At 37.1% G+C, this 26908-nt stretch overlaps 2 protein-coding genes across 2 annotated transcripts in view; both read left to right on the forward strand.

Moving 5' to 3' along the window:
* The window catches only part of stard9 (StAR-related lipid transfer (START) domain containing 9), a 68080-nt gene extending 46013 nt beyond the window's left edge, over positions 1-22067 (forward strand). Inside the window, exons 22-32 of the mRNA XM_055155328.1 lie at positions 1026-6770; positions 7561-7764; positions 8857-9040; positions 10550-10690; positions 11056-11155; positions 12180-12346; positions 14176-14240; positions 14322-14524; positions 16498-16577; positions 18022-18180; positions 19593-22067. Of these exons, the coding sequence (XP_055011303.1) occupies positions 1026-6770; positions 7561-7764; positions 8857-9040; positions 10550-10690; positions 11056-11155; positions 12180-12346; positions 14176-14240; positions 14322-14524; positions 16498-16577; positions 18022-18180; positions 19593-19694 (7150 nt within the window). The 3' untranslated portion in view covers positions 19695-22067. The remainder of the gene's footprint in view (positions 1-1025; positions 6771-7560; positions 7765-8856; positions 9041-10549; positions 10691-11055; positions 11156-12179; positions 12347-14175; positions 14241-14321; positions 14525-16497; positions 16578-18021; positions 18181-19592) is intronic.
* Positions 22068-23057: 990 nt separating this feature from the next.
* Positions 23058-26908, forward strand: part of sptb (spectrin, beta, erythrocytic) — a 73262-nt gene continuing 69411 nt past the window's right edge. Inside the window, 1 exon segment of the mRNA XM_020921671.2 lies at positions 23058-23390. The gene's annotated coding sequence lies outside the window, so the exon portion shown is untranslated.

The raw sequence follows: 26908 nt of genomic DNA on the forward strand, positions 1-26908 counted from the left end.
CCATAAATGTTACCTTACCATAAGTGCACCTTTAAATCTGTATACAACCTGATAACCTTGTAGTTTATTCTTCTACTAACGTGTTTTGAAATGTGTAGATTGTTATATTAGTTTTGCTGTTTCATATTTCAGTCTTCTTTAGAAATCACAATTACAACAGCTGACAGAAAAATTTGGTACAATATTTTACTAAATTATTCAGCTCTTTTATTTTCCATTCTAGTTTAATTTAGTGGTGGCAAATCAACTGGCTGCAGGTTACATTAATATTAATGCATTTGGATAGATATGCAATGAAACCTTGGCAGGCTTAACAATGGACTTAATAAAATAAGTGTTGCAATTTGAATAGTTACTTCTTTATATTTTAAATAGTTATAACAAACAGTATTGGAATGTTGCATAATAATAATATAAAATATGATTTGCCAAGTGACCTAGAGCTTTAGGACCTATGTTGCAGTGTACAGAGCACATAACCTGTAATATAGTGAGACTGATTCCTGGCTTGGACAATTTGCTGAATGTCTCTCTCTACTCTTCACCACACAACTGACTGTATGCCTTCTTGTCCATTATAGTTATGTTATATATTATGTTGTTATGTCATCAAAACATACCTGAAGTTGTGTTTTGTTTAATCCACACTTGTTTGAGTAATCCTTTATTGTTAGTCTGTGTACATCTCCAAACCTCAAAATGTGCTGTTCCATCACCTTGTGATGAAATGAAACTGTAAATTTCAAGGTAACAGCTACCTTTTATCTTTTGTTCAGTAGCAGGAGAGTTGTGCAGTTATGGGCTAAAATTCTCCATGATTCTAGTGAAGTGTACAGTTTTTAAAAACACAGTGGAGCACTTCCTATATTACCACATAATAGTGTGATATGAGCCCTTTAAAGATACTGACCCAGATAATTACAAAAAATACACTTTTGCTATATAAATCAATTTAGTCCTTATAAACACGCATGATTGACTGCTATTTTCTATAATGTGACATCCTTCTGTGTATATTTTAACAGGCACTTCCTGAAGAGAAACCGCTCAACAGATCTCAGCACCAACTCTCCGTCAAACCCGGGCGACAGCAGAGACTGGGCTTCTGATGAATTTATTCCACGGGAGAGGACTCAGAGCTGTTCGGCAGTTTTTCCGAGAGAAAATAAGTTTATCACAAGCCGAGGCAACTCCACGGAAAACATCAGGCAAAATCCCATACAGGAACCCCACACATCACCTACGCCATCTTCAGATCGTCCAGAAAGAAAACCACTGCTGCCAAACAGAGAATTGAATTTTAAAAACAGGACAAATCAGAAATCACCGGTTATTCTCAACTCACCACCAGGAACAAATATCCAAGCATTAAGCAAAGAAAATTCACAGTTATCAATAAACAAACTAGTAACTAAAACCAAAAATGATATGAGTATTAAAGCAACAACTCACAAACAAAAACAAAACAATGGAGAGATAAAGCAAGTTTTTTCAGGATCACGGTTTAAATCAGCCCTGTCAAAGGTGTTCAAAAAACCTCCTTTAGGTACAATACGAAGCCATAAACAATTGGGAAGACTAGCTGGAAAACTTCACATGAGACAACGCAGGGAGAAGGATTTCAAAACAAAACATAAATGTACAATTAAAAGCGCTTTTTCATGTGAGGAGCTGGACCAAAGGACAGTGCTAGCAGATGTTAAGCAAAGACGTTGGAATAGTACAGAAAATATGAATAAGACTTGGAAATGGGTGGAGAAACAGCAGGGGTTGTGCGGATGGGAGGAAGAAGAAAGTGATGAAGATATAGATGGTGGGCACTCTGATTGTGAAAGTAGTTTTTCACTTGATTCTCTGTCTTCGGCCTATGCAACAGCTTTAGCAGAGCAGCTAAAACATGAGGAAGAAGCTAACAGTGATACAAGCGAAGATAGTGAAATGTCTAAGGACTCACTGGCTATAGAGGCAAATAGAAACTCCTCTGCAAAGTCCCAAAATACATTTGCACCGTCATACCGACTGGTCACAGATGATTTTGATTCATCTTCAAATTTCAATAAAACAATAACAAGTTTGAAAGCTCAGGTAAAGCCAGCAGAGGATTACTGGAGTCAACAAGGTGGTGAAAAAGCAAAAGAAAATGCTGAAGCTGGCCAACATTTTAAGCACAATATTGGAGCAAATCCAGAAATTAAAAACCCAGCTCACAAAATGGTTGGCGAAATTGGTACCACTTCTGTTAACAGCCCACAGTTTGTGAGTAGTTGTAATTATAGAGACCAGGAAAATCAACTCACAGATGCTTGGTCATCTACTGAGGCAGGGGATAGTCCAAGAATTCCCAGAAATTCTCTAGTTTTCCAAAAAAGGATTAAGTATGGAGGAGTAGACATGACCAGCAGTGATAGCCCAGTTAGCATGAGTTCTGTTAGCGGGTCTACTAACTCAAGCATTGAAATTGTAGAAGAAGAAAACACCAAAATAGCTGAATTGAATATTTTTAGTAGTTGTAATGTTGGTCAAACTGGGCAGTCAGCAGTTATGGTAACACCTACTGAATTCTGTGACAGCAACAATTCACTAGCTCCTACCACACAAGTGTCAAAAGTCAAATCGCTTAAGGTTAGAAACGAAAAACAAAAACTGGTGACAGATGACATTACTGAAACGTCTTCGAGTTGTCAAACCATACCAGGGAGCCACGGGCAAATACTGAACACTGTTACAGCAAATGCCTTTAAATACGGTGACAATACTGAGCTATGCGGTGAAGACAGCTATCCAGAAATGTGTACAGATCAATTTGAAAACACCAAAGACTCATCTCATATACGTCAACTTGAATCAAATAAAAGGGAAACCAAAGACACTGAGCAGGTTGGCGGACTACAACAGGAGCTCGTAAAATGGACTTGTAAAAATGCCAGAAAGAGGAACAATGACGAGGAGGATTTAACGGGAAGTTTGAAAATTCCCAAAAGGAGCAACAGTAAAGACTTTGAAACAGACTGTGCTACAACTGCAAACAGTCAAGACCATATTTGGGTCAGTGATGATAGCAATATAGAGGATTCCAAAGACGCAGGAAAGCCCATATATGGATGTGTTGAAGATATGGGACAAAATGCAATGACTTCAACCCAAGTTTATGGTACATCAGACCATAAAAGTAGTGACAACCACAGTGTTGAGTTTACTAGCTCCTCTGTGCGGATAACACAACGGAAAACTGCATCAGTAAAGGAAGTAGACCCCAAGAGTGAAATTAAAACATCCTTTCAAAATAAAAATCATATTTGTCAATCAGAGGCGATATGTAGTGCAATTGATCTGAGAATTTCTGAAGTAGTGAATGAACACATGAACTCATCAGTGACACAGAATATGGACAAGAAAAGCAAATATTTGGATACCATGGCAACAGAAATAACATGTGATTTTGTTTGTGGTAGTCAAAAATATAGTCATATACAGAGCAATAGTTGCCCTGGTTGTGCTCAAGAGATTTTGAATGCTATAAGTAAAAGCACAAGCAGTGAGTTGGAATCATTAAAACTGACTCAGAATAAGGGTATTTCTGAGAAGTTGCAAAGTTCTTTTGGTTTGAAATATTCCACTTGTAATATCAATGATTCTATTGAACCTGCTACTGCAAAAATGGCAAAAAGTACAGACGTTAAATTGTGCACAGATGTTGGATTTCAAGATGCAGAGAAACATATGAAAACTTGTAATTTCAATCAAAGTCATGGTTATAAATCTTGTGTTCACGTCTCTTCTGATAGTTTCTGCACTGGAGGCAATTCAAAAGTGAAGTCGAGTTGTACTGAAGCTAAAGATGTAACAATAGCAGCAGAATTCACTAGCTGCCAATCACATGAACCAACTTCCCCTTCAAGGATGATTCAACAATTTCAAAATCTTTCTCACCTTTGTACCGACTCAAAATCACTCCCAAGTGATCGTTGTGTTTTCACTCCCGACACTAGTGCGGTTGGCAAAATAGAAAGCTTGCATTGTACAAAAGCAGTGGTGGAAAAATGCCCAGAAATGAAAAATTATTTGGGTCAAAGTGGCATGGTGAATTTGAATAACAAAAACCTGCCAAAATCCTTTCACAACCAGATTGGTTCCTGTTCAAATACCAAAAATGTAGCTGAACGATGTGTAGTGCAGGCTCTACAAAGAAAGCAAAATGATTCACAAAATGGCCAAAATAGTGTGCCTTTTGTTTTGGGTGATCTGGGTACAACTGATCAGCTGGCTAATGCTACTTTATTGACCAAAAAAGTAAAATCTAAAAGAATTCGAAGATCCACGAGGCAAGCTTATCCAACATCATCCTCCGACTCCTCTGCCAAATCTTCAGATGACGAAGACTGCAAAATAAACAAAGTGACTGAAGCAAGACTTGATTGCAAAAACTTTGAAAAAGCAAAATTTAAAATGCTTTCACCAGAATTTCAAGCTAATACTAAGCCAAACTGTAGCCAGAAGAGGCATTCACTGTCACCCAAAGCTTTACAACAAAAGACAGTCCGAAACATGAATTGTGATCAAAATCGTGTACTTGATTCGCCTATACATTTTGCCTCAAGTGACATTAACCCCTTTGTTCACCAATGGCAAGAAGATGAAACAAATGACAACTATAAAACACCTATATTTGGGAGTGCAGCCAATCTCTCATGTAAATCCCCCCTTTTAAACAGTGCTGAGAAACGTATTAGCAGATGCCTAAGCGTTGACAATGGTTTGAATAGGCAAAACTCACCTTTCATTTCGCATCTTAGTACATACGCTAACAACAAAGGATTGTCCAGTACTCTGAGCAGTGTTGAAGATTATAGACAGCCATTGCAACAGACCGGGGAGGATATCCACGCACATTTGGCCAGTCTCAAAATCAACACCACATCTTCGAGTAAAAATGGACCAATAGAAAATAACTCCAGTCATGATGAAATAATGTTTGTTTATTCTTCTGAACAGGAGTCCCAAGCAAGAACTAAATCCCAAAGACGCCGGACTTGTGAGCACAGCACTCAAACTGACAAACAAGCAAATTCTGATAGCAATAACAACAGCCTTAAGAGAAAAAGTAGACACCAGAGGAGCTATACAGACGGGCCGGCGACGCAGAGAAGCAAAATAAATATTAAAGCTTCATCGACTTGGGCTAGCATGGAAAGCATGTCCGCGCATATCACCAAATTGATTGACAGCACCTCGGACTTGCTAGGGGATGTTCAGGGCATGCGGAATGGTGAAATTCGCAAGATAAATTTGAATAAAAGTGGGAATTTGACAGATGTTTGTAACAGGTCAATGGAGACGAAAGATACAAAAGACGACTCTACACAAACTGGAGTTAATGTTGCAATTCAAACCGCAGAGAGTGAAAAATCCCACTCGCAAGTCAATGTTATTGTTGAAGTCATTGGTTCAAAGGTGATTGCTGTATCTTCTGACAATAATGTCGTTCGTTTGGATGACAGGGCTTCAAATGTGTCAAAAATAGAGATCAAATCCACTGGAACAGAAAGATCCAAATCTCAAATGGACAAGCGAGGACCTGTCCTGACCTCGGCTATAAAAACTACCAGCTCTGAATGTCAAAAGCGCCTGAAATCGTCATCTTCTAAAAGCTCAAAGCCTCTAAGTCAGCTCGAGGCCCAGAGCCACAAAAGTGCTGCCGGAACAACGGCGCAAAATCAGAGCTATTCTCCAAAGAGTGACCTATTGTGCAGTTCAAAGCAGAGGGCCACTTACATAGACCGTGCGCTATCTCCCATTCTCACAGTGGGAACGCGATTATCAGTAAACCACAAAGCAGAGGTGTCCATTGTGAGACACCAGGTCAGAAATACAAGCAATAAAAATGTGGAATCAAGAAAAATGAAATCGGAGGAGGTACCCGACTCAGAGCTGTCTTCAAATGTAGCTTATGAATCTCTTGATAATGAAATAATTTCAAATTTATCAGATCGAAGTCCAAATTCAACACTGGATAGAGATTCGGAAAGTGACTGGAAACAACATATGGACAATAGAGTGAATCAAATGCAACCAAGCTCTTCTCAAAGGACTCATAAAAGAAAAACAATTGATGCTATGCAAATGAAAACTATGCAGAATTATATATCTCAAATTGAAATACATAGTGACGTACAACAGCAGTTAGCAAAAAACCAAACTGAACTAAATAATTTTGACAATTCAGATGTCAAATTTTACATTGGGGAATTAAATGACAAAACAGAGCAAGATACAGCGTCTCTCGCACCAAGTGAATGCAATACGGACGTTCTTGTCAATATTGAGCCAATCAGAGTTGTAGCTCCAAGTCATGATTCTCAAAGACTTCCAGAAGACTTGCCTTTGCACAATAAATTCAAAAACTGGTCTGGGATCAACCACTGTCAATCAAAACACACAAGTATTCCCAACAAATCTGAATTAAAAGCTATTGAACAGAGTGAAAAAGGTGATTGGAAGGCTGTGGACAATTATGGGACCAATTTGCAGTCTATTCAGAGTGATAGAAAATTAAGAGAGATACAGAGACTGCGACTGGAAAGGGAGGAGGTGATGGCGACAGTGAGTTTAAGTATGAACTCAGCCCCTCTCTCTGTGGAGTTGACGGAGGCGAAACTACATTACGGCCTGGGACAAACAGACACACTGCTGAAGATGCTGTCTCCAGGATCCAGAGAAGAGAAAGAGGAGTCCACGCCGCCTGCACCCAGCAAACAACAGCTTTATAATGAGTAAGAATACTTCAAATAATACTTGTTCCAGTTAAAGTTGCTGTACCTGATTTTTACTATCTTAAAAATGTGAAAAACACAGCTAGCTCATTTTAAGCAGTTTACAGTGGACCAAAGTTATTCCTCACTTACCTTATGCATTTTGAGCATCCCAATTAGTCCTTTTTTAAGCACTTTTTACAACTTTCAGAGACCAGGGCAGTGTTTTGCCATCATGGTAAAGCTAATCACAACTAGCATGCTAATATACACTTCCTGATTATCAGACAATGAAATCGTTTATAATGATGATATGATATAATAATAATATAAAGAATAATAAGACACAGACAGAGGTATATTTTAACCTTGAGTGCTATTTACACAATATATCTGTACTGTGCCAAAAAAGATTTAGCTCAGATAGATAGGAAAAATCAGGTACAGAGCCCTTAATTTTCTTGAGCAGTTTTAGTTGTATCACGTTCCCAGCTCAAAAAAGAAGTTAGAACATATAAAATCAAGATGAGAAAAGAGAACAATATACTGTATGTTAAATAAAGGTTTTGCAAATGTGCTCAAAACTGGAGATGATGTAAACAAATGTATTACAAAAAATTCCCAAGATCTTATACTAATTATTCTTCTAATATTCAATGAATAAGTTAATTTAATAAAAATAAAGTATTATTTAAAAGATGAAGATTGTGATTAGATTCAGAATTCACTTTTACACCCTTGTTGATAATATAGTCCCATCTTTTTTTGGACATGGTAGCTAAAACATGTTAACATTTTATTTGTCCCACAGGCATCGTAAAAGCATTGATGGTCTGAGGCAGGAGAGGGAGGAGCGTCTCCATGGTTACCGTCGCACGCGTAGTTTGAGTCCCAGTAAAACCCTCAGCTCGCCCCTTCAGAGTCCGGACAGTCCAACATCCAAAACCTCCTCCTCCCCCAGCACACGCAAAGAGTACCTGCAACAGCGCCACCAAGAGGTCATTCACAGCACCAGGTCAGTCAAATATTAAACCTACAAACAAATGATCCAACCACATAATTATGCAAACACTTATAGCCCATATTATTCTATTGTTTGATTTATGTTATAATTCCTCTATTATTCTTATATTTCCTCACCAAAACATATATGCAGTTGTGTTTTGTTTTATTCAACACTATTCCACATTGTGATGTCATGTGGTAATATAAGAAGTGCTACACTGTGTTTTTAAACTCCACACACCCATATTAGAGTCATTTGGATGATTCTTCTTCACTGTTGACTTGAAAGCATTTGCTTCATGATCTCCAAGGTGGAACAGAGCATTTTGAGCTTTGTGGATGTAGACAAACAGACAATAATAATATGTTACTCAATTGTGTGAATAAAACAAAACACAACTCAAGGTTTGTTTTTGAGAATGTAGCAGCATTTTAACATGGCTTAAAGCTCACACATGATCTAAGACCTTTAATCTATTTCATTTCAGTTTCATGTCTTATATATTGTTCCCTTTATCATGCTTAAACAATGTGTGCAGCTGTGGAATGGGTTACCTTTGCACATCCAAACAGCACTTTAAATCTCTACTAAAAATGCACCTTTTCTCACTGGAATCTTATACGAGTTAGAGAGAGTGACATCTTGATTTTATATTATACTGTATTTTCACTGTCCTTCTTTATTTGTTTTAATACTTATACTGTTGTTGTGTTATTGTTGTTGTTCTGCACTTTGGTAAGCTTTGGCTGTTTTAAATGTGCTTTATAAATAAACTTGATTTGATTTGATTTACTAGGTGTAAACCAACTAGGCTTCAAGAAAAATCCAAGTTCAAAAATATTGTATTTTATCATAGCTGGGGAAACACTGGTCTAATGCATAATTGGTAATGTGAATAATAATTTTGTATAATTTTGCATCTCATATTTTTTATTCATGTTTTAATTTTGAATGCACTTTCTGCTTAATAGTGGTACAGCTCTTCTCCTTTTGCCCTGCAGAGTGTTGACTTGCTGACTTGCTATCTTGAGATAATTTCCCTTGTGGTTTAATACAATCTTTTCCCATTTGAAATTCTTTGTTTGAATTTGTCTGTACCAGCCCCCCTGACCCGGGCCTGGGGCGGAGCCGGTGCCCCTCTGACATCGAGCAGCTGCTGAGAGACTACAGCCGGGCGAGGGAGGAGGCAAGGGAGGAAATCGCCAAAGCCCGGGAGCGTCTGAGAGAGAGGACAGAGCAAGAGAAGAAGAGGATACAACAGCGGGCTCTGGCCCAGGACTGCAAGGTCAGGCTGGGGCTCCCCTTTACTGCAGCTGTACATCTGCTGCATAATCATGGTTCATTAATTATTGTCTTTTTATTGTGATGTGCTTCTTATGCATGACTTTGGTAATGAATATGTTTAATCTAGGCAAGGAAGAATTTCTCTCACTTGGGGTTTATTTATCTATCTAATTATGGGCAAAAGCAGATAAGTTTTAATGGTCCTATATTACACAAAATGGACTCTTATGAGCTTTAAGCTATGTTATAATGTTGTTACTTCATCAAAAACATACCTGAAGTTGTGCTTTGTTTCATTTGCACATGTTTTAAGTAACCCTTTATTATTAGTCTGTCTTGTCTACATCTCCAAAGCTCAAACTGCTCTGTTCTACCTCAAAAATGTCATAAATCAGTAGTTTTTAAGTTAACAGCTACCTATTACCTTTAGTTCAGTAAAGATTGGCAGTTCCAGGACTGAAACCATCCAATTTATTCTAGTGAAGGTGTATGAACTGTAAAATCACAATGGAGCACTTTCTGACATCACAAGGTGGAGCAGAGTGTTTTGTTTTTTAGAGAAGAACTCAGTGTAAATATAGAGGATTTCTGTGTTAAACATAATGAGGAAACAACATTATAATATAGATCTGAAAGTATTGTAATATGGGACCTTTAATGTGCATGACTTTGGTAATGAATTTGTTGAGCCGAGGCAACAGAGAATTTCTGTTGCCCGGGATCTGTCTGTCTATGGGTCTATTATATCTGTTATATCTATCTAATTACGGACACAAGCAGATAAGTTTTAAATATGCTTTAGGGCCATGTACAATTATTGGGGCTAGAGTGTTAAAAGTTGACTCACTAACTGGAAGGATGACGGACAACTGTCCACTCCAATAAAGCTTTAAAGGAAGGGCATCTGGTATAAAAATAAAAATGCCTGTAAAATCTCTCTGTGACTGGTTTGTAGTTTGTTACAAACAGTAAGGCCACAAGTTAAAGTTGCACTGCGTGGCTTTTCTGGTGGAGGTTCTGCTATATACTAGTCTACATGGAAATGTCATTGGTTTGGCTGGAATGTTGGCTGGAATGACATTAAATATATCCATCTAGCATTTATTAATTACAGGCATCTCCGTTGCTCAAAAATACACTAATTGCTTCTGTGAATAGGGGCAACTCTCCACAGCTCTGAATTGTAATGTAGTCTGCTCATTTTCCTTGTGTATAGATTTAATCTATACTGTGGGACTTTCTAGACAAAGCAATAATATTTCCATGAAGCCAGGTGGAGGACCCTCCACTAGAAATGTTATGAAATGCACCTTGTGCAAACAAAAAATGCAAACAAAATTACATACAACTGATGGTGGTTGTGATTGTCCAGGTATATATTTTTTTTGTTTTAATAGCATTGTCTGATGAATGTAATCTGTTGTTAATTATGACAAATATTAAGCAGACATGATAATTCCTATTGTATCAAAATGTAATTGTTGGAAATATTAAAATTTATTTGTGACAGGACGACCTGCGGCATCGGACCAGAGTCAGTAACAGCACTTTATGCACTGGCTCCAGTTTGAGCCTCTCCTCTGGGCCCACCTCTGGATACAACAGCGGAAACACTCACCTCCAGCACAGCAACACTTCTATACATGCACAGGTTAGTGAAATAATACATAATTACTAGATCTAGTTTTTATTCTTGCTATTTAAATGTGCACTGTGCAACTTTTGCGGTGGAGGGTCCGCTGTGACCTTACCACTACTATTGTTGTGCCTGGAATGTTCCACGGTATGACATTAATATGACATTAATAGGGCATTAATGTGACATTAATGACTTTGCGTTTACTCATTATGGGTAACCTGTAACCTACTTAACCTGTTTATTCTATACTGTGGAACATCAAAGCAATAACATTTCTGTGGAGACAAGCGGGTGGTAGACCCTCCACTAGAAATGTTATGCAGTGCACCTTTTAATGTATTTTGTGTGATACTAACTTATTTTTGTCATGTTTTTAGATGAGTTTGTCCCAGGAAGAAGAACAGAAGATCAGGGCACGTCCACCTATATGTGGTCCACAAAGTGTGAAGAACCAAAGAGCTTGGCTTTCTGCACAGGGTAAAGATAGATATGGTTATGCTATACAGTGTGTTATTACATTCATAAAATGGGATGGTGGTTGCAACTTCTGTTCATCTGAACAGTTGACAATGTAGGTCCTATTTGGTCCTATTTCAAGCATTATTCAGGACACTTGGTATTTCCTGTGTCATAAAAAATATGTTGTTCTGAAATACCTAAATGCCCCAGTTTGAATCAAATTTGTCTATTCAATTTCCAGCAGAGAATGCTTCTATTGACAGTGTGAAGTAGTTTATTTGAAGCTAAAAACAATAGTAGCTGTTGGGCTTAACTGGACAGATCAGTGGAGGCAATTTTAGCAGGTTCAGTGAAGGTTTATTAACTGAAAATACAGCATTAGTAAAACAAGTGAGAATGAAACAATCTTGTCTTTTGATAAGGATGACATTATAAAATTCTTGAGCTTAAAGGACCTATATCAGTCTATTTTCTTAGTCCATATTGTAATGTTGTTTCCTCATCAAAAACATACTTGGAGTTCTGTTTTGTTTCACTTACACAATATACAAACCCTACATAATTAGGCTGATTTTTTCTCTCAGACAGAAAACTCTCTGCTCCACCGTTTAATATCATGTGATAATACAGGAAGTGCTACACACCATACACTTTAACTAGAATCATTTGGATTATTTCATTCCTGGAATTGGCAGTATTTACTGAACAAAAGTTATCTGTTTACTTGAAAACTACTGCTTCATCATATGATAGGGTGGAACCAAGCGTTTTGAGCTTTGGAGATGTAGACAGAGTAATAATAAAGGTTCTCTCAAACATGTGTGAATGAAACAAAACACAACTCTGAGTATGTTTTTGATGAGGTAACAACATTCTAACAAGGTTAAAAGCTCATAAGAATCGATTTTGTGTAATACAGGACCTTTAAACCTGTGAGTCAGTGTAGTAAAGACCCTACATATCTATAAATGATACAATGCTGTCAACATGTGTTCTGAAAAAATGCTTTGAAATGTATTTATTTAAACAATTGTATTTTTAGATGTCCGCCTTGACCTCCCCGTGTCCGGATTTGATCCCATAATGACCTCCTCTCCATCGGTCCACTCGTTCACGCGTCACAGAGCTTCATCCTTTGGCTCCTCTTCCTCCATCTCCAACAACTATCAGGACATCACTTCCTCTCTGCATGCCCGGGCTCTGGCTGAGGTTTGTAGACCACAGATAAACACTTATCTGATCCAAACATCACAGGGCATCAGAAAATATACCTACATCTACACCACAAATATCATTTTACTGTTAGTGTACGTGTCTGTGTGTGCGTGTATTTCTGCCACATTTGTATATCCTACATTTGTGCAAGAAATATGTCACATTTAAAAATTGCTGAGAAATATTGCTCATTATGGATGCAATGATATTTGATATAATATCATAATGTCACGATTTGATACACGCATTCCCTCGATACGCACATGTCCTTCCCTGTACGCTGTGTTGTATTTTATTTTGGTTTGAAAGGGAAGCATTTAACGTGGTGTACTCCCAAGATTCACTGAGTAAACAGCTCAGATATAGCTGAGATATCCTAACAAAGGTGGGTTTTATCTTTTAGTCACTTTTCATTTTACATTGATAGACCCAGTAATGACAAAGATATTAACTTTTAAATGCTTTAATCAAATATGCTCTATGCAACTCGTGATATACACAGTCTTTTTTCAGACTCTATCTCATAAGTTTTAATCTGAAAATGGTCCATAGAGACATTTCTATGTAAAATAACACAGTTTTAGTGTCCAGAAAGAAAATGGGAAAATGCCCTGTCTCTGTTAAGAGCAGGGCAGTGTGGGAGGAGCTACTGTCTGTCTCTGCTGCTGCTGGAGACGAGGCAGAGCAGTGCGGACACAGGCATATGCGTGCAGTCAGAGGAGAGTCACACTCAGAAGGAAAAAAGAAAGTCAGACCAGGAGGAAAATAAAAATAAATCATCATCAAAAAAGAGGAAAAGTCTGATAGTGTAACTCCCCTAGCAGTCTATATTAAGAGTAGAGTGGCTATATTATAAAATATAAAATAGCCTGAGAAAGCAATATTCTTATTTTCACAGATTTTCACAGAAATTCTGAGCTGTGAATCACTGAACGAGATCAAATAAAACACATACAAACTACAACTTTATAGTAGTTGCACTGTAATGTATTGTGTGTAATTTATGTTTCAATATAATTTTCATTAATCATAGTGTTATTATATTATACTTATTAGCAGAATAAATTTCATGAGATTTTTTTTTTCGCATCTTAAAACATCAAAATGGAATTGATATCTTCACCTGTGCCTCGTGATACATATCGAATTGTGGGAAAACAGTACCGTTGCATCCCTAGCACTCATTAATTTTTGCAGGAATATACTTTAAGCCCAAGTTCCCCCATTGTGTTGTTCATATTAATTTCCCAGTTTGCACAATAGTATGTAAGTCATGGAGGGTTTCTGGAAGAATAGATATTGTATGTAGATTTAGAATACATTTAAAGATGCCGTACCTGACTTTATTGTCTTAATAATTCAAAAACAGACCTAGTTCTTTTTAAATATGGTCCAAAAGCTATTTCTCACTGATGTTTTGCATTCCAAGCATTCTAATTACCCACAGCAATGAGTTTATAAGCACTGTCATGGTAAAGCTAACAACAACTAGCATGCTTAGAGCACACTTCCTAATTCTCTAACACTAAAATGCTTTATAATTAGATGCAAATAATACGTAGCTGACTTATTTGACCTTGACAGATGCTTATACAATATATCTGTACTAGAGCAAGACACATTTTGCTCAAAAAATGTAAAAAAAAAAAAAATCCATTAATTTCATAGAAAATGTATCCTTAGGCATTAAAACTTTGCCATTGCAAGGTAGGTCCATAGTGCCTTGGCAGTGGTCTTCTCTTTCCTTGTATTTTGTACTCTGATAGATCTGTCTGTTTTTCTTCTTTTCCATAGTACTATTTTTTTTTTATTTTCCCCCACAGGTGCGACTTGCATCTGCAGGGGATCTTGGTAATTTGTTGACGGGAAAGGCCACTGCAGGCTGGAGGTTAGATTATTTATTTACTACAAAACAATGAATTTTCCCAGTAATTTTTCACATCAAAATTACAAATGTATTTACTTTTAGGTATGAAGGAGAGGAAAGAGGCGTCCATGCTTACTACAAACCCTCCTCCAGCCCCTCTGTGCACAGCTTTTTGGGGGCAGCCGACCTGAACAGACCCCTGAATAGTCTCTGGACTTTGATAAACCAAGTGTCCAAAAGCCACATGTTTCACCAGTCTGTCCGTTCTGTATGGACTCGGCCACTAGATGACAGCACTCAGCTGGGTAAGCCCTCACTAACATACCAGCCTATATATTTACATTTAAAGGCACCAGAAAGGTGGAGGGTCTGTTACCTCCTCGTCTCCATGGAGGTGTTTTTGCTTTATCCTAAATGCTCCATAGTATTGCATTAAACGTATCAATCTCCATGGAGACAAAAAAGTGACATCCTCAAGCCAAGCTGCACTGTCAGTTCTGTGGAGAGGTGACTCTGCTCCTGTTTTTTAAGCAATAAAAATGGAATAACTGCATAACTGAATAAATGCAAGACAGATACATTTAATGCTATACTGTGTAGTCGTACCAGTTCAGTAATCAAAGTAATCAAATCTCCACAAAAAAAAAAAAAAAAAAATCAGATGACAGACCCTTCCCCAGAAAAGTTCCATGTTGCGCCTTTATAGTCTTGTGTAAGAGAACATAGCATTTTTAGACTTTAAAAAAATATTTGGACACAGTAGCTCACACAACACAATAAATACTATAACAAAGATCAAAAATATAAAAGGTAAAAATAAATCCTAAGTAAGTAGCAAAAATAGAAAAAGACTGGTGTCAAAAGAGGCACAATTATATAAATGCATATGCACTACAAGTAAAAATAAATTGCAGAAATATAGTAATACAAATATATTTTTGCTAAATACAAGAGGTCGTATAAGGAGAAACAGTGCAAGGATGATATAGTGATTGACAGGATATAGGGTTATCCGTTACAGAAGGGTGAGTTGTTGTATGGAGTATGGCATGAATGTAGTCCTGTATCTCTCACTGTTATTTTTTTGTTTTTCTTGCAAATCTATTTCTGTTTTTGCAAAGCATTTTGGAACTTTCACCTTATACGATGCATTTGCACATTAGTTAACTGTGGAGCTTACAGGACAGAACCATTCATCACTGCACTGTCCCACCTGCTCTGTGTTGTACTTAATTTTTCTCCTTCTGGTAAAACTCCTCTACAACTTTCTCTCTTGAGTTTGTAACCACATGATGATAACAAAAATTCCTATTGTAGTTTTAGTAAAGACCAGTGGTGGGACATAACAAAGTACAAGTAGTAAAGTACTGTAAGTAATATTGTACCATAAAGTAAGTACACTTTTACTCGCTTACATACTTAATTACTTTTTGAATTCAAGCTTCAGCTTTGAGCTAACAAAATAAATACACAAAATTCATAAGAAAATTTAAGAGACTGATTTGTATTGCAACTGTTGACAAAAATCTGTGTCACTTTTTAATCGGTATCACTACATTTTAACAAATTAACAACACTTGTGTGAAATAGCCCTCCTTTTATTTTTTACTCTTAAAGTACATTTTAAACATTTACTTAAATACTTTTAGTTGATTTTTTCAAGTGATACTTTTACTTAAGTAACACAATTGAGTACTTCATCTGCTGCTGGTAAAGACATAGGACATAGGACATAGGGCAGTGATTCTCAAACATGTAATATTTAAATTAAGACTGAGCTGGTCTAAAATTCAGCAAGGTTGGGATCGGGTCTGAACCAGGTCTGAGCCAAGTCTAAACCAGGTCTAAACCAGGACAAACCAGATATCAACCATGACTATATAGGACTAACCGAGGAAGAAACAAAGACTGAATCAGGACTTTTTCTGGGCTTCTTCTTTTAAAGACAATATAGTGAGAGATGTATTTACCTCATTGTCATGTTTTGTGGCTGCTAGCTGCGAACCATTTTTATAACAGTTTACTATGTTATGTTTAAAAAGAATGCGGGGGGTTAATGTACAAGAGAAGACAAAAAGAAAGTTTTTTGGTTTAGCCTGAATTCAAATTAAATCATGAAAGACCTACAAATAAGAAATGAGAAAAGCAGAAGTGTCACTGGCAAACGCAAACTTTTCACACACAAAGACACCAAAAAACTAACAATAAATCTATCTGCAATACTCAGTTTGATTTTCCCTTTGTACCCCTGTCTCACATAATACTTGTTTCCCTGTAGTGTACATACTCAGTGATCCGTCCAGATGCCACCTGAGCCAGCCCAGGGACTTCTGCTGCATCAGCTCTGCAGCAAAACAGGTAAAACCACCACACATGGAATATAATCACTGATTATAATGGACCCAGTGAGCCTCATCTATGCCCCTGAAAATAATGGGGTTTTATTTTGTTTGTTTTTTATAATTTAATAGGGATAGTGCATAGTTGTAGAGATTTCATTACTTGACAGATAAAGAAATTGTTATTCTCACAGAATATGTTCTGTTTTCACAATATTGTGTCACTTCAGATCAGTATGAGACAGGGTTGAAAACTTATCATATACTCTGTTTATAATTAGGCTTATTTTGGCTGACAGTATTATATATTTGGGAAGATGAAGAAGACACATTACATTTGCATTTGAAAAGAACAAAAGTTTGTTTATTATATGGCATCAGGAAGTCTACTTACTAGAGGAACTATATTGTGCAAAATTGGCTCTTGTGAGCTTTTAGCCATGTTATAATATTATCTCATTAAAAACATATCTGGAGTTGTGTTTTGTTTCATTCACACAAGTTTGAGTAACCTTTTATTATTAGCTCAAAATGCTCCGTTCCACCTTGTGATGGCATGAAGCTGTAGTTTTCAAGTTAACAGCTGCCTTTTTCCTTTTGTTTAGTATAAATTGGCAATTTCAAGACTGAAATTACCGAAATGATTCTAGTGAAGGTGTATATATGGTGTATGTTTAAAAACACAGTGAAACATTTCACTTGTATTATCACATGACATCACAAAGTGGAACAGAGTGTTTTCTGTTTGAGAGAAGAATTCAGCCTAAATATGCAGGGTTTCAACTTCAGGTATGTTTTTGATGAGGAAACAACATTATAACATAGACCAGAAAAGAGCATAATATGGGCCCTTAAAGGTGGGCTTTATACATTGTAAAAACAAACAAAACCTAATAGAGTGAATAATACACTACATTATTATGGAATTATATACATTTATATACATTATACAATTATATACATTTAGACTGCAATACATAATCCTACCCAAATGTAGTTGATTCAGATGAAACTTGGGGTGGAAGCTCTTCGAAAATGTTTGTTAAAACAGTTGGTGGTCCTAAGGTTATTGGATTCTGATGCATTGGCAACATTACTGATCCAACTGAATGTATATTTGTATTACCAATGCAGAAGATACAGTAATGACTCCCATAACAAATGTGTGCCTAAAAGACAGAAGTTAATCAGAATCCTAATCAGTCATTTTATATCCACCATAGAAAATCATTACACAGATGGGTGAATCATTGCAGGATGTTAGTTATTTTGGACCCTCTTCGCTGTATTGACATCCCACTTGTGCATTTTACAGTGCCCACCTCAGCAGCTGACCACACAGACCCTCTGCAGTGGGCGTAAATAAAACTGATGGTGATTTGTAGTCCGTGAACGCACCGCTGCCTTAGACTGATCAAAAGGCTCAGGGCCCTGGGTTATCGATGCTTTCTCTCCTTTCTTAGGGTGGGCTGCACGTTTTGGCCCTGCAGTCTGTGTTTGAGGAGTCTTTGCCTCGTCCTGGTGTGGAAGCGGTGAGGGGGGAGCTGATGCCCAGCTGCTGGGTTCTTCAGACGCTCAAATCGACAGGGCAGGAGGTCACCAGGGTGGTCTATCTTCTACAGGTAAAGCATGAACTCAGTTTGTTAAGGTGGCGTCTTGTACAGATTTAAAAATTTAACTAAAATTGCAACATAACCTGAGATGCCTTACCTGACCAGCCAGAACCACATGCTTTGATAAAACTTTACAAAGATGAGTGGATCTGGACTCATATTCCGTGTTCCTGATTTCAGAGGGTGTGATTGACAGGCGGATTAACCAATCAGAGAAACACATGGTCTATTACTGTCAAAACCAAACGTGGCTGTTTACATGTCAAAAAGGAGAGAAAACTGAGACAGCAGAGATTTCTACAGAATCAACAATAGAAGCAGCAAACTATTACTTATCTCAAGCAAAAGTGATATATTTTTCTCTGAATGATACAAGAATGTTGGAGAGAAGATCACTATTGCATGCATTGCCATATCATGATATATTGTATCGTGAGCCATGTATGGTGTATCGTATCGAATTGTGAGGGACCCTGTGATTCCCAGCCCTACTGAGTACAAGACCAATCTGTTGAGTCACAATGTTCAGGAATACATTCTGGCATAATACTTGCTTTCCTGCTTGTACAGTGACGCATTGACGTCTATCCAAATTACATTCATATCGAGCGCCAGCGTCAGATATAGCTAAGATCTTAGGTTTGATTTCCAGGTACAGTTTTTTCTGTGTACAGCTTACGTATTTATCAGTGCACTTAGGCTTCCTCAATTTCCTCATTTGAGCAAAAGGATTTAAAAGTAGTTCATGAACAAATACATGCATTTTATTTTCTCAAAATATTGGCCCATCTGATCTTTGCAATTTGAATGTCCAGCCTTTATGTTTAAAGGACCCATATTACACCATTTTCTGAACTATATCATAATGTTGATTTTTCATCACAAACATACCTGGATTTGTGTTTTGTTTCTTTTACATGTTCAACACAAGGCATTCTTAGGCTGAATTTTTCTCTCAAAAACACTCCATGGCATTTACGATGCCATGTACATACATACAGGAAGTGCTCCACTGTCTTTTTGAACTCCATACACCTTCACGATATGATAAAAGGTAACTGTTAACCATTTCATGACATCACAAGGTGGAACAGAGCATTTTAAGCTTAGAGATGTAGACACACTAATAACTCAAAACAACAACTAACCCTAACAACAAAACACAAGTCCAGGTATGTTTTAGGTGAGGTAACAACATTATAAAATGACTTCAAGCCCACAAGAATAAATTTTGCATAATATAGGACCTTTAATGGTGACTATTATTATTAGTTTATACCCACTTTGAGGACATAAAAACAGAGGTTGGTATATATCCTAATAACTAACAGGCACCAAGATCAAAAGATAATTTGTAACTGGCATAATTGGTCTAATAAGAGCATTTTTCTTCCTTATTCAGTTCATATTTTTCTCTTCAGGTGGATCTTGGAGCTCCTTCCTTCCCACAGCGATTGGTAAACACAGTTGTAAGAAAACAGGCAGCTGTCATCGCCAACCTTGATGCTTTTGTTGCTTCGTAAATACATGAAATCCATGAAACCACTCACAAAAGCAGAGAGCACTTAGACTGAGCTGTATCCAACATGGATGCAGGTAGTCTTTTATTTGCACCATAAATTATATTATTACTTGATTTTTTTTTTTTTTTTTTTTTTACACAGCGCACTGTAACTGATGTCCAGGCAGCAGGAGATGTTTTCTAAATGAAAGCTTATTTTTTATACCATTATTATTGAATATTTTTTTTATATTTGTAAATGTACGTATTGCTTTCCACAATCTTGCTCATACCAAAGAGATAGACAGACAGAGTGGCATTAAAGGTGCATTGTGTAGCTTTTCTGTTGGAGGGTGCGTCAAATGCTTTTCTTCACAGAGATGTTATTGCTTTGTTTGAAATATTTCACACTATGTTCATGGAGACCAAACCAGGCCAACTTATAGGTCAGATCTGTGTGGCGATCCCTTTCACAGTCAGAAAGCCTGTTTTTTTTTTTGTTATTTTTGAGCTAAAACCACCTGTAATTGAATAAATGTAGGGTAGATCTGTTTAATGTCATACTGTTGAATATTTGAAGAAGAGCAATGACATATCCATAGAAACAAGGTGATGGACCCCCAACTGAAAAGTTACATACAGTAGTGTGCCTTTAAAAAGTGATATTATTGAGTTGTTGTCGCTAAATGTTTAAAATGTCTTTACTTTCTTTTTTTTATTTATAGTGTAATAAAACTGCTCTGTTGCCACTGCAATTAAAGAGAATCAGCTTTTATTTGGGCTTAAAAAGTTAAATTACAGAAAACATATACATTTTAGGCATTAGAAATATTACATTAAATAATAGAGAAAATAAAATGTATTTTTATAATAAAATTAGACATAGGAAATCCTAAGGCAAGCTATTTCTCTTAATAGGGAAATTTAAATCTTAGTTATTTTGACTCATGAATCTTGAGTGTCCTAAAGTACACTAGGACAGACCTGCATAGACACATTTAGTGAGTGTGTTTTCTCCAAACACATAATTTATCCACTACAATGTTGATGTTTTTGTAGCAAAACTTTTGAGAGACATTCATGTAAGCTGAAGTAAATGGTGCAAAATGTAAAATGTAGTTACAAAACTGTGCAAAAGGTTTTAAAACTAGTTTATGAACAAATACATGCTTTTTATTTTTATTTTTATTTAACTGAATAACTTACCCACTTGCTAGACCTGGGTCTTCTAGTTCAAGTGCAAATGCTCTTTTCATTGACTACAGTACTACAGTGTACAATGGTCAAGATCTACTGAAATTAATTGCTTATTCTTTTAACATGCAAAGTTAGTAAATTTGGTTAATTATCTTACAATGGTTTAGAATCCATTTAACATTTAATGGGCCCATATTGCCCATTTTTAATCCATGTTATAATGTTGTTTCCTCATCAAAAACATACCTGGGATTGTGCTTTGTTTCATTCACACATTTCACACACAGATTTAGGCTGAATTCTTCTTTCAAACAGAAAACACTCAGAAGATATTGTAGAGTCTCTGTGGCAGTTTCATCTGAACAAAAGGTAAAATCATTTGTGTGTATTGTACAGTAAATCGGTTCAACCACTTGAGGCTAAAAACAGCAGTGAACTTTAAAACTAGTACTTGATGACACAAGGTGGAACAGAGCATTTTGAGATTTGAAGATGTAGACAGAGTAGTAATAAAGGCTCACTCAAACGTATGAATGAAACTGTATGTTTTTGAGGAGGTAACAGTATTATAACATGGCTTAAAGCTCACAAGAATAAATTTTGCATAATACAGGACCTTTAAGGAACAACTTGTAGATAAAGACCTTTTTCTTTCCTCACTTTATCACAGTACAATACCCCAGTCACATACACGTCTAAAAACTTGGACCAAAATTTGGACCAAAACTACCTTTTGATGTGCAGCTTTACACTAAAGGTCTTGAGTTCAGACCCTGAAACTGTTACACTATGGTACCCCAAATCTGCATTTCATGTTTTTCTATTTATTATTATTATTTTTTATCTCTGTGCCTCTTGAAAAGTTAATGAATGTTTTTTGGGGGGGTGGGGTTTGAAAGGTGCTGTGTTGTTAAAGCTTCTGTTTTTATTATTTTATGTTTATATTTTTATATCTTGATTTACTTTTGTTTGTTTTGTAATGTGTGAAACTATGCAGAAGGAGGTCATAGCAAGGTCAGTTCTTTATTTAACCTGGACAAAAGCCACAATATAAGCCATAGCATTTCAAAGACCAGTATGAAGGACTATGGAATTTTTTGTACTTTTTGTTTTTTAATACCCATTGTATGTTTTATATATAATTACTATTGTATTTATGTTTTGAAATAAGTGTTGTAAATATGTTTTTGATACACATTCTGTGATGCTAATAAGACTTGTCTGTGCTTTTGTGTGTGTTTTTTAATAAACAAAATATTCAGTATATATTATTTATTAATTTTTTTTTTACTGTTGGGTATTTCACCGCTAATGTCTAGCCAGGGGCTGTGCCAGTTTTAAGCCTGTTCAAATAGTGGATTTTGGACAAATCATATCATTTTCATTTGACTGTCCGTTTTATTGCTCTTTACTCCCTTTAGTGGCATAACATGGTTTCTTAGAGAGCACTTACATGGGCTTCAATACGGTCTATTTTTATTATTTTTAATTAAGCTTTACAAACAACTCTATTTAAAGGGCTCATATTACACTATTTTTTGATCTATGATATAATGAAGAATTGTGTTTTGTTTCATTCAGAGTTATGAAAAACACACTAAAAACCTTGTGATGTCATGTGGAAATACAAGAAGTGCTCCACTGTGTTTTTAAACTCCATACACCTTCACTAGAATCACTTGGATAATTTCAGCCCTGGAATTACCAATCTCTACTGAGGTTAACTACTGCTTCATGACATCACAAGGTGGAACAGAACAGTTTGAGTTTTGAAATGTGACAGACTAATAAACCAGGATTACTCAAACATGTGTAAACGATACAACACAACTCCACGGTTTGTTTTGGATAAGTTAACACCATTCTAACATGGCTAACAGATCACAAGAGTCAATTTTGTGTAATAGAGGACCTTTAAACAATCAAGGCCTAGGTACAGTATACATGGATGAAATAAGATTTAGATGGTGCTAATGAAAACAGATTTAGTTGTTTACTTGATGCCCATTCTTGAGTTATTTTTGATTTCAAATTTACCATTCTCTGCATTGTATCTCTTTCCTCCACGCATACATTCAGTAGGGGTGACATTTATGCGGTGGGTGGTATGTTGGTGGGTGTTGCGCGTGCGATTAGACCAGGGGCGGGGTGGGGTCTGTCCCGTCGTGAGTGTGTGTGTGGTGCACTTCAGAGATCACAAGTGCCTATGCCATTTCGAGTCACCGGCTCTACTGAGGAATGTCCATCCCCCGCGCGCTCAGATCATGTACTGGATGGGCCCGCTTTATTTTTAACCCGGCGGCGGGGTGGGTCACTCTATGCCTCTGCTGGGAATGACCGTGGAGCCAGTGGAGCCGACCGTCCCTTTCCCATGTCCCCCCGCGCAGGACCGGGCCACCTTGCTCCGTGAAGACTGACCCAAAGGATACCGCTACTGCCGCTGCTTCAATGGGATTATAATTGGTTCATTGGCACAGGGACCCGACTCAGCAAAACACGTGGGATAAGAAAACAACCAGAAGTAAGTGAGTTGAAATAAAAGTTAAAATTTATGCAGATGAGTAAATGTAATCTTATGAAAAAACATGGCTAATGATGAGATGTTAGCAAAGACTTGGACAAAGTTTTCGCATCCACCTGTTGGGCACGTGTCAAATTAGCCGACTAGCATTTACCTTCACATCTTTTTTTTTTTTTTTCCCTTTTGCTAGTTTAATATTTTATTTTTCACAAACTCATATTATTTCACCAAGTTATATTTTTTTAATACATGTTTGTTTCTGCGGTAATCACAGGTCTAGTCAAAGGTGGCCTCAATGACGTTTGACTTTACGCACGACGTGGCAGCGCTCAAAAATGTCCACCCAGATATTTATGTAAATATATATATGTATATGTATATATATATATATTTTTTATAATTTACCAAAACTTATTAGTAAATATCGTCTGTGATTTTTACTTGAGATATTAGATTTTGTTAATAGGACTACAATGTTAACAGCAAGCCATTGTCTTCACCTTAAAAGGGCAAGTGCGCATGTCCCCTTGTGCGTCTGGTCGTTGTATAAACACTTCAGCAGTAATTTATGATCGATTCTTCAAGACTTTTCCCACATGTTCTTCCAGCAGTCACAACAACAGTGACCACAACACTCAGCTACTTTATTATAGCTGAATTAGATGACCGAGATTGGTTTAAATACTAGGTCGCATTATGGCCGTCCTTTCCTCACGATTATTATGAATGAGTTTCCTGATGGCACTGGCAGCTGGAGGAGAAAGAAATGAAGCTGGAGAGTAGACTTGACCCCTCCTTCTCCTATACTGATGTGTCCAGTGACCATGTTGTAGCCAACTGTCAGGGATGGGAGCTGCCAAAGTTGTTCCCAAGTAAATAACCTTCAAACGTGCAAGTAAAAATCAACATGATAATAATACATAAGATTTATATAGCGCTTTTGGACACTCAAAGATATTTTACTAACAATAAGATAACATTTCAAAACACTTAATACATTTTAAAAGTTGTATGTAGTAGAAAAAATAAATAAAAAAAATACCCAACTCAAAATTTTTTTAAGCACTTGATAACAGTGATAATAATTTCACAAGAGTTAGAGTTAGAGTGGTAGCTTATAATATAGAGAAATTATATTGAAATTAAGTAGGCTACCTTTTTTTCCTACACAATACAAGCATCTCACATGAATATTAGGACACTTAAGATAGCTCCCTTGCCAAGTACATTATATCGGCAAAGTGTCTCCAAAATGTGCTGAAGTAAAAGTAGTGAGAGAGTCATGAAGTAAATATGATAATGGATAAATGTAATTTGAACTTGCCCTGGTTACAATCTCATCTATGGTAACAGTGTTGTCCACGTTAACTGTTGTCCATGGTAACAGTCATGTCTGTGGTAACAGTGTTGTCCAGCACATTCGCTCAGCCACACCCTGCTCTTGTTACTGCTTTGGACTCCCAGTCTACATTAGAGCTTTTCCCTTTTCTAATGCTGCTCAGAGTGCCTACATCAGCACACATTTCACTTAACAGCTGAGAGACCAGGCCCTGTGCTTGTTATCCAGCAGCTGACTTCAAGTTTACACTGTTAAATAATGAGTTAGCAAGAACAACAGAGCACAATACGGCCATTGTGCTTAATTAGCAAGAAGTTATTCAGCGTTTAATATTGAAAGAGTCGTAAAGTGTTTTTCCATTTCCTAAAACAGCAACACTTGAACTGAGTTGAGAAATCCCAGCTGGTATTTTTATCATCCCTCTTGACATTTTAGCACTTTTGAGAAATGGTCCAGTGCCGCTCAGTTAGATGCTTTATAAATGTTGTCATAAAGGTTATTTAGGGTCTAATCTACAATGCAAATAAAACTGGTAGTGATGTATTACTCATACTGCTGTTGTGTCCTTGTGCAAGGCGCTTATGCACTTGTGTGGTTGGTGGTAAGAGGAAAGGCGTCTGACAAGTCCCTATTCCATACTGTGATTTGGTTAGGTGTCTCCTTGAAGGCACACTAGACAACTTTATTGCTTTGCCTTGATTGTTCCAGTATGGCATTAAGCTCATCTATAGCCATGGAGACAAACGGGTAGGGCAACCAGACCAAGTTACAAGTCAGATCTGTGGAGAGGCAATCCCACACTAAATAGTATTATCCAATCATCTAAACAAAAATTATTACAGATCAGTTTCAGTAATATGTAGAAATCTCCTCAGTACTCAGTCAGGCAATGTCAGTTTATTTGTATGGACCATGCAGCTTTAGTGTCCCTGTAGGCTTACAATATAATGAGAAGAGATTTAAGGATTTTTCTCTCTTCAAATCTGGCCTGCTCTCTCTTCCCCTCTGCATTCAGTGTCTTTTTAAAAACGTCTTTTTACTGGGCAGGTATTTAGGCATCACCCACCCTCCCTTTCTTTCTCTCTCTCTCTCTCTGTTTCTTTCTGTCTCTCTCTGTCTTTCACTCTCAAGGACAAACTTCTACATTGACCGATGGCTGCAGCGTCTCTTTGCAACCAGGCTGTCTCCTCACCCCGATAGAAAGCTTTTGTACAACTCTACCCCTCAGCTTACTGTCTATCACCTGCCCTGCTGTTGTAAGTCTGGGCTCAGGCTCTTAATTTGGTTCAGTTTTGGCGGAGTAGCGGAGACGGTGACAGTTGGAGGAGATGGGGTTTTTTTGGAGGAGGGCTGAGCGGGGGCAGGTGGCGCGTTGATGATAAGGGTGATCCCCGGTGGTGGGTGGAGCATCCTGGGACAGATAAGAGACCCTCTGCAGAGAGCTGATACTGATGGCGGGCACAAGGGAGACCTGCAGCAGAACAGAGGGGCCCTTCTATCAAAACTACCAAGACTCAACATGGCAGGAGTCTGTGTAATGCCATGTAATGTCTGTTGTAACATGAAACTAATTATGAGGTGACAATACGTGTGTGGTAATTTGCCTGTCAGTAAGTATAAATAACAAAATATAGGGATAGTGATTTAAAAGCATTAAAATCATACATTTTGGAACACTTTTAACATTATACAATATAACCTGTTAAAGTGACCACATCACACTATTTTCTAATCAATAACATTGTTTCCCCATCACAAACATACCTGGAGTGTTTTGTTTCATTCACCCATGTTTAACGGACAAACCCTGCATATTTAGGCTGAGTTTTCTCTCAAATGGAAAACACTGTTCCACCTTGTGATGTCATGTGGTAATACAGGAAGTGCTCCACTGTGTTTGTAAACTCCATGCACCTTCACTAGAATCATTTGGAATTGTCCAGCTCTCTTGAACCTAATGTAAAAGGCAAATGTTAACTTCAGAACTACTGCTTGATTACATCACAAGGTGGAACAGAACATTTTGAACTTTGGAGATGTAGACTGCCTAATCATTGTGTGCAACATAGGACCTTTAAAATTAGTTGTTTTAAGTTCTGATTAACATTGAATCCTTGTCAGAATCTAAAAGTTGTATCTTAAATACCGTGTATTTGTAGCATAGTTGGCAGTATATTAG

This window comes from Boleophthalmus pectinirostris, unplaced genomic scaffold (assembly GCF_026225935.1).
Source record: "Boleophthalmus pectinirostris isolate CB_2022bp ecotype Guang Dong unplaced genomic scaffold, ASM2622593v1 HiC_scaffold_10, whole genome shotgun sequence".
In the NCBI taxonomy this organism is placed as follows: Eukaryota; Metazoa; Chordata; class Actinopteri; order Gobiiformes; family Gobiidae; genus Boleophthalmus; species Boleophthalmus pectinirostris.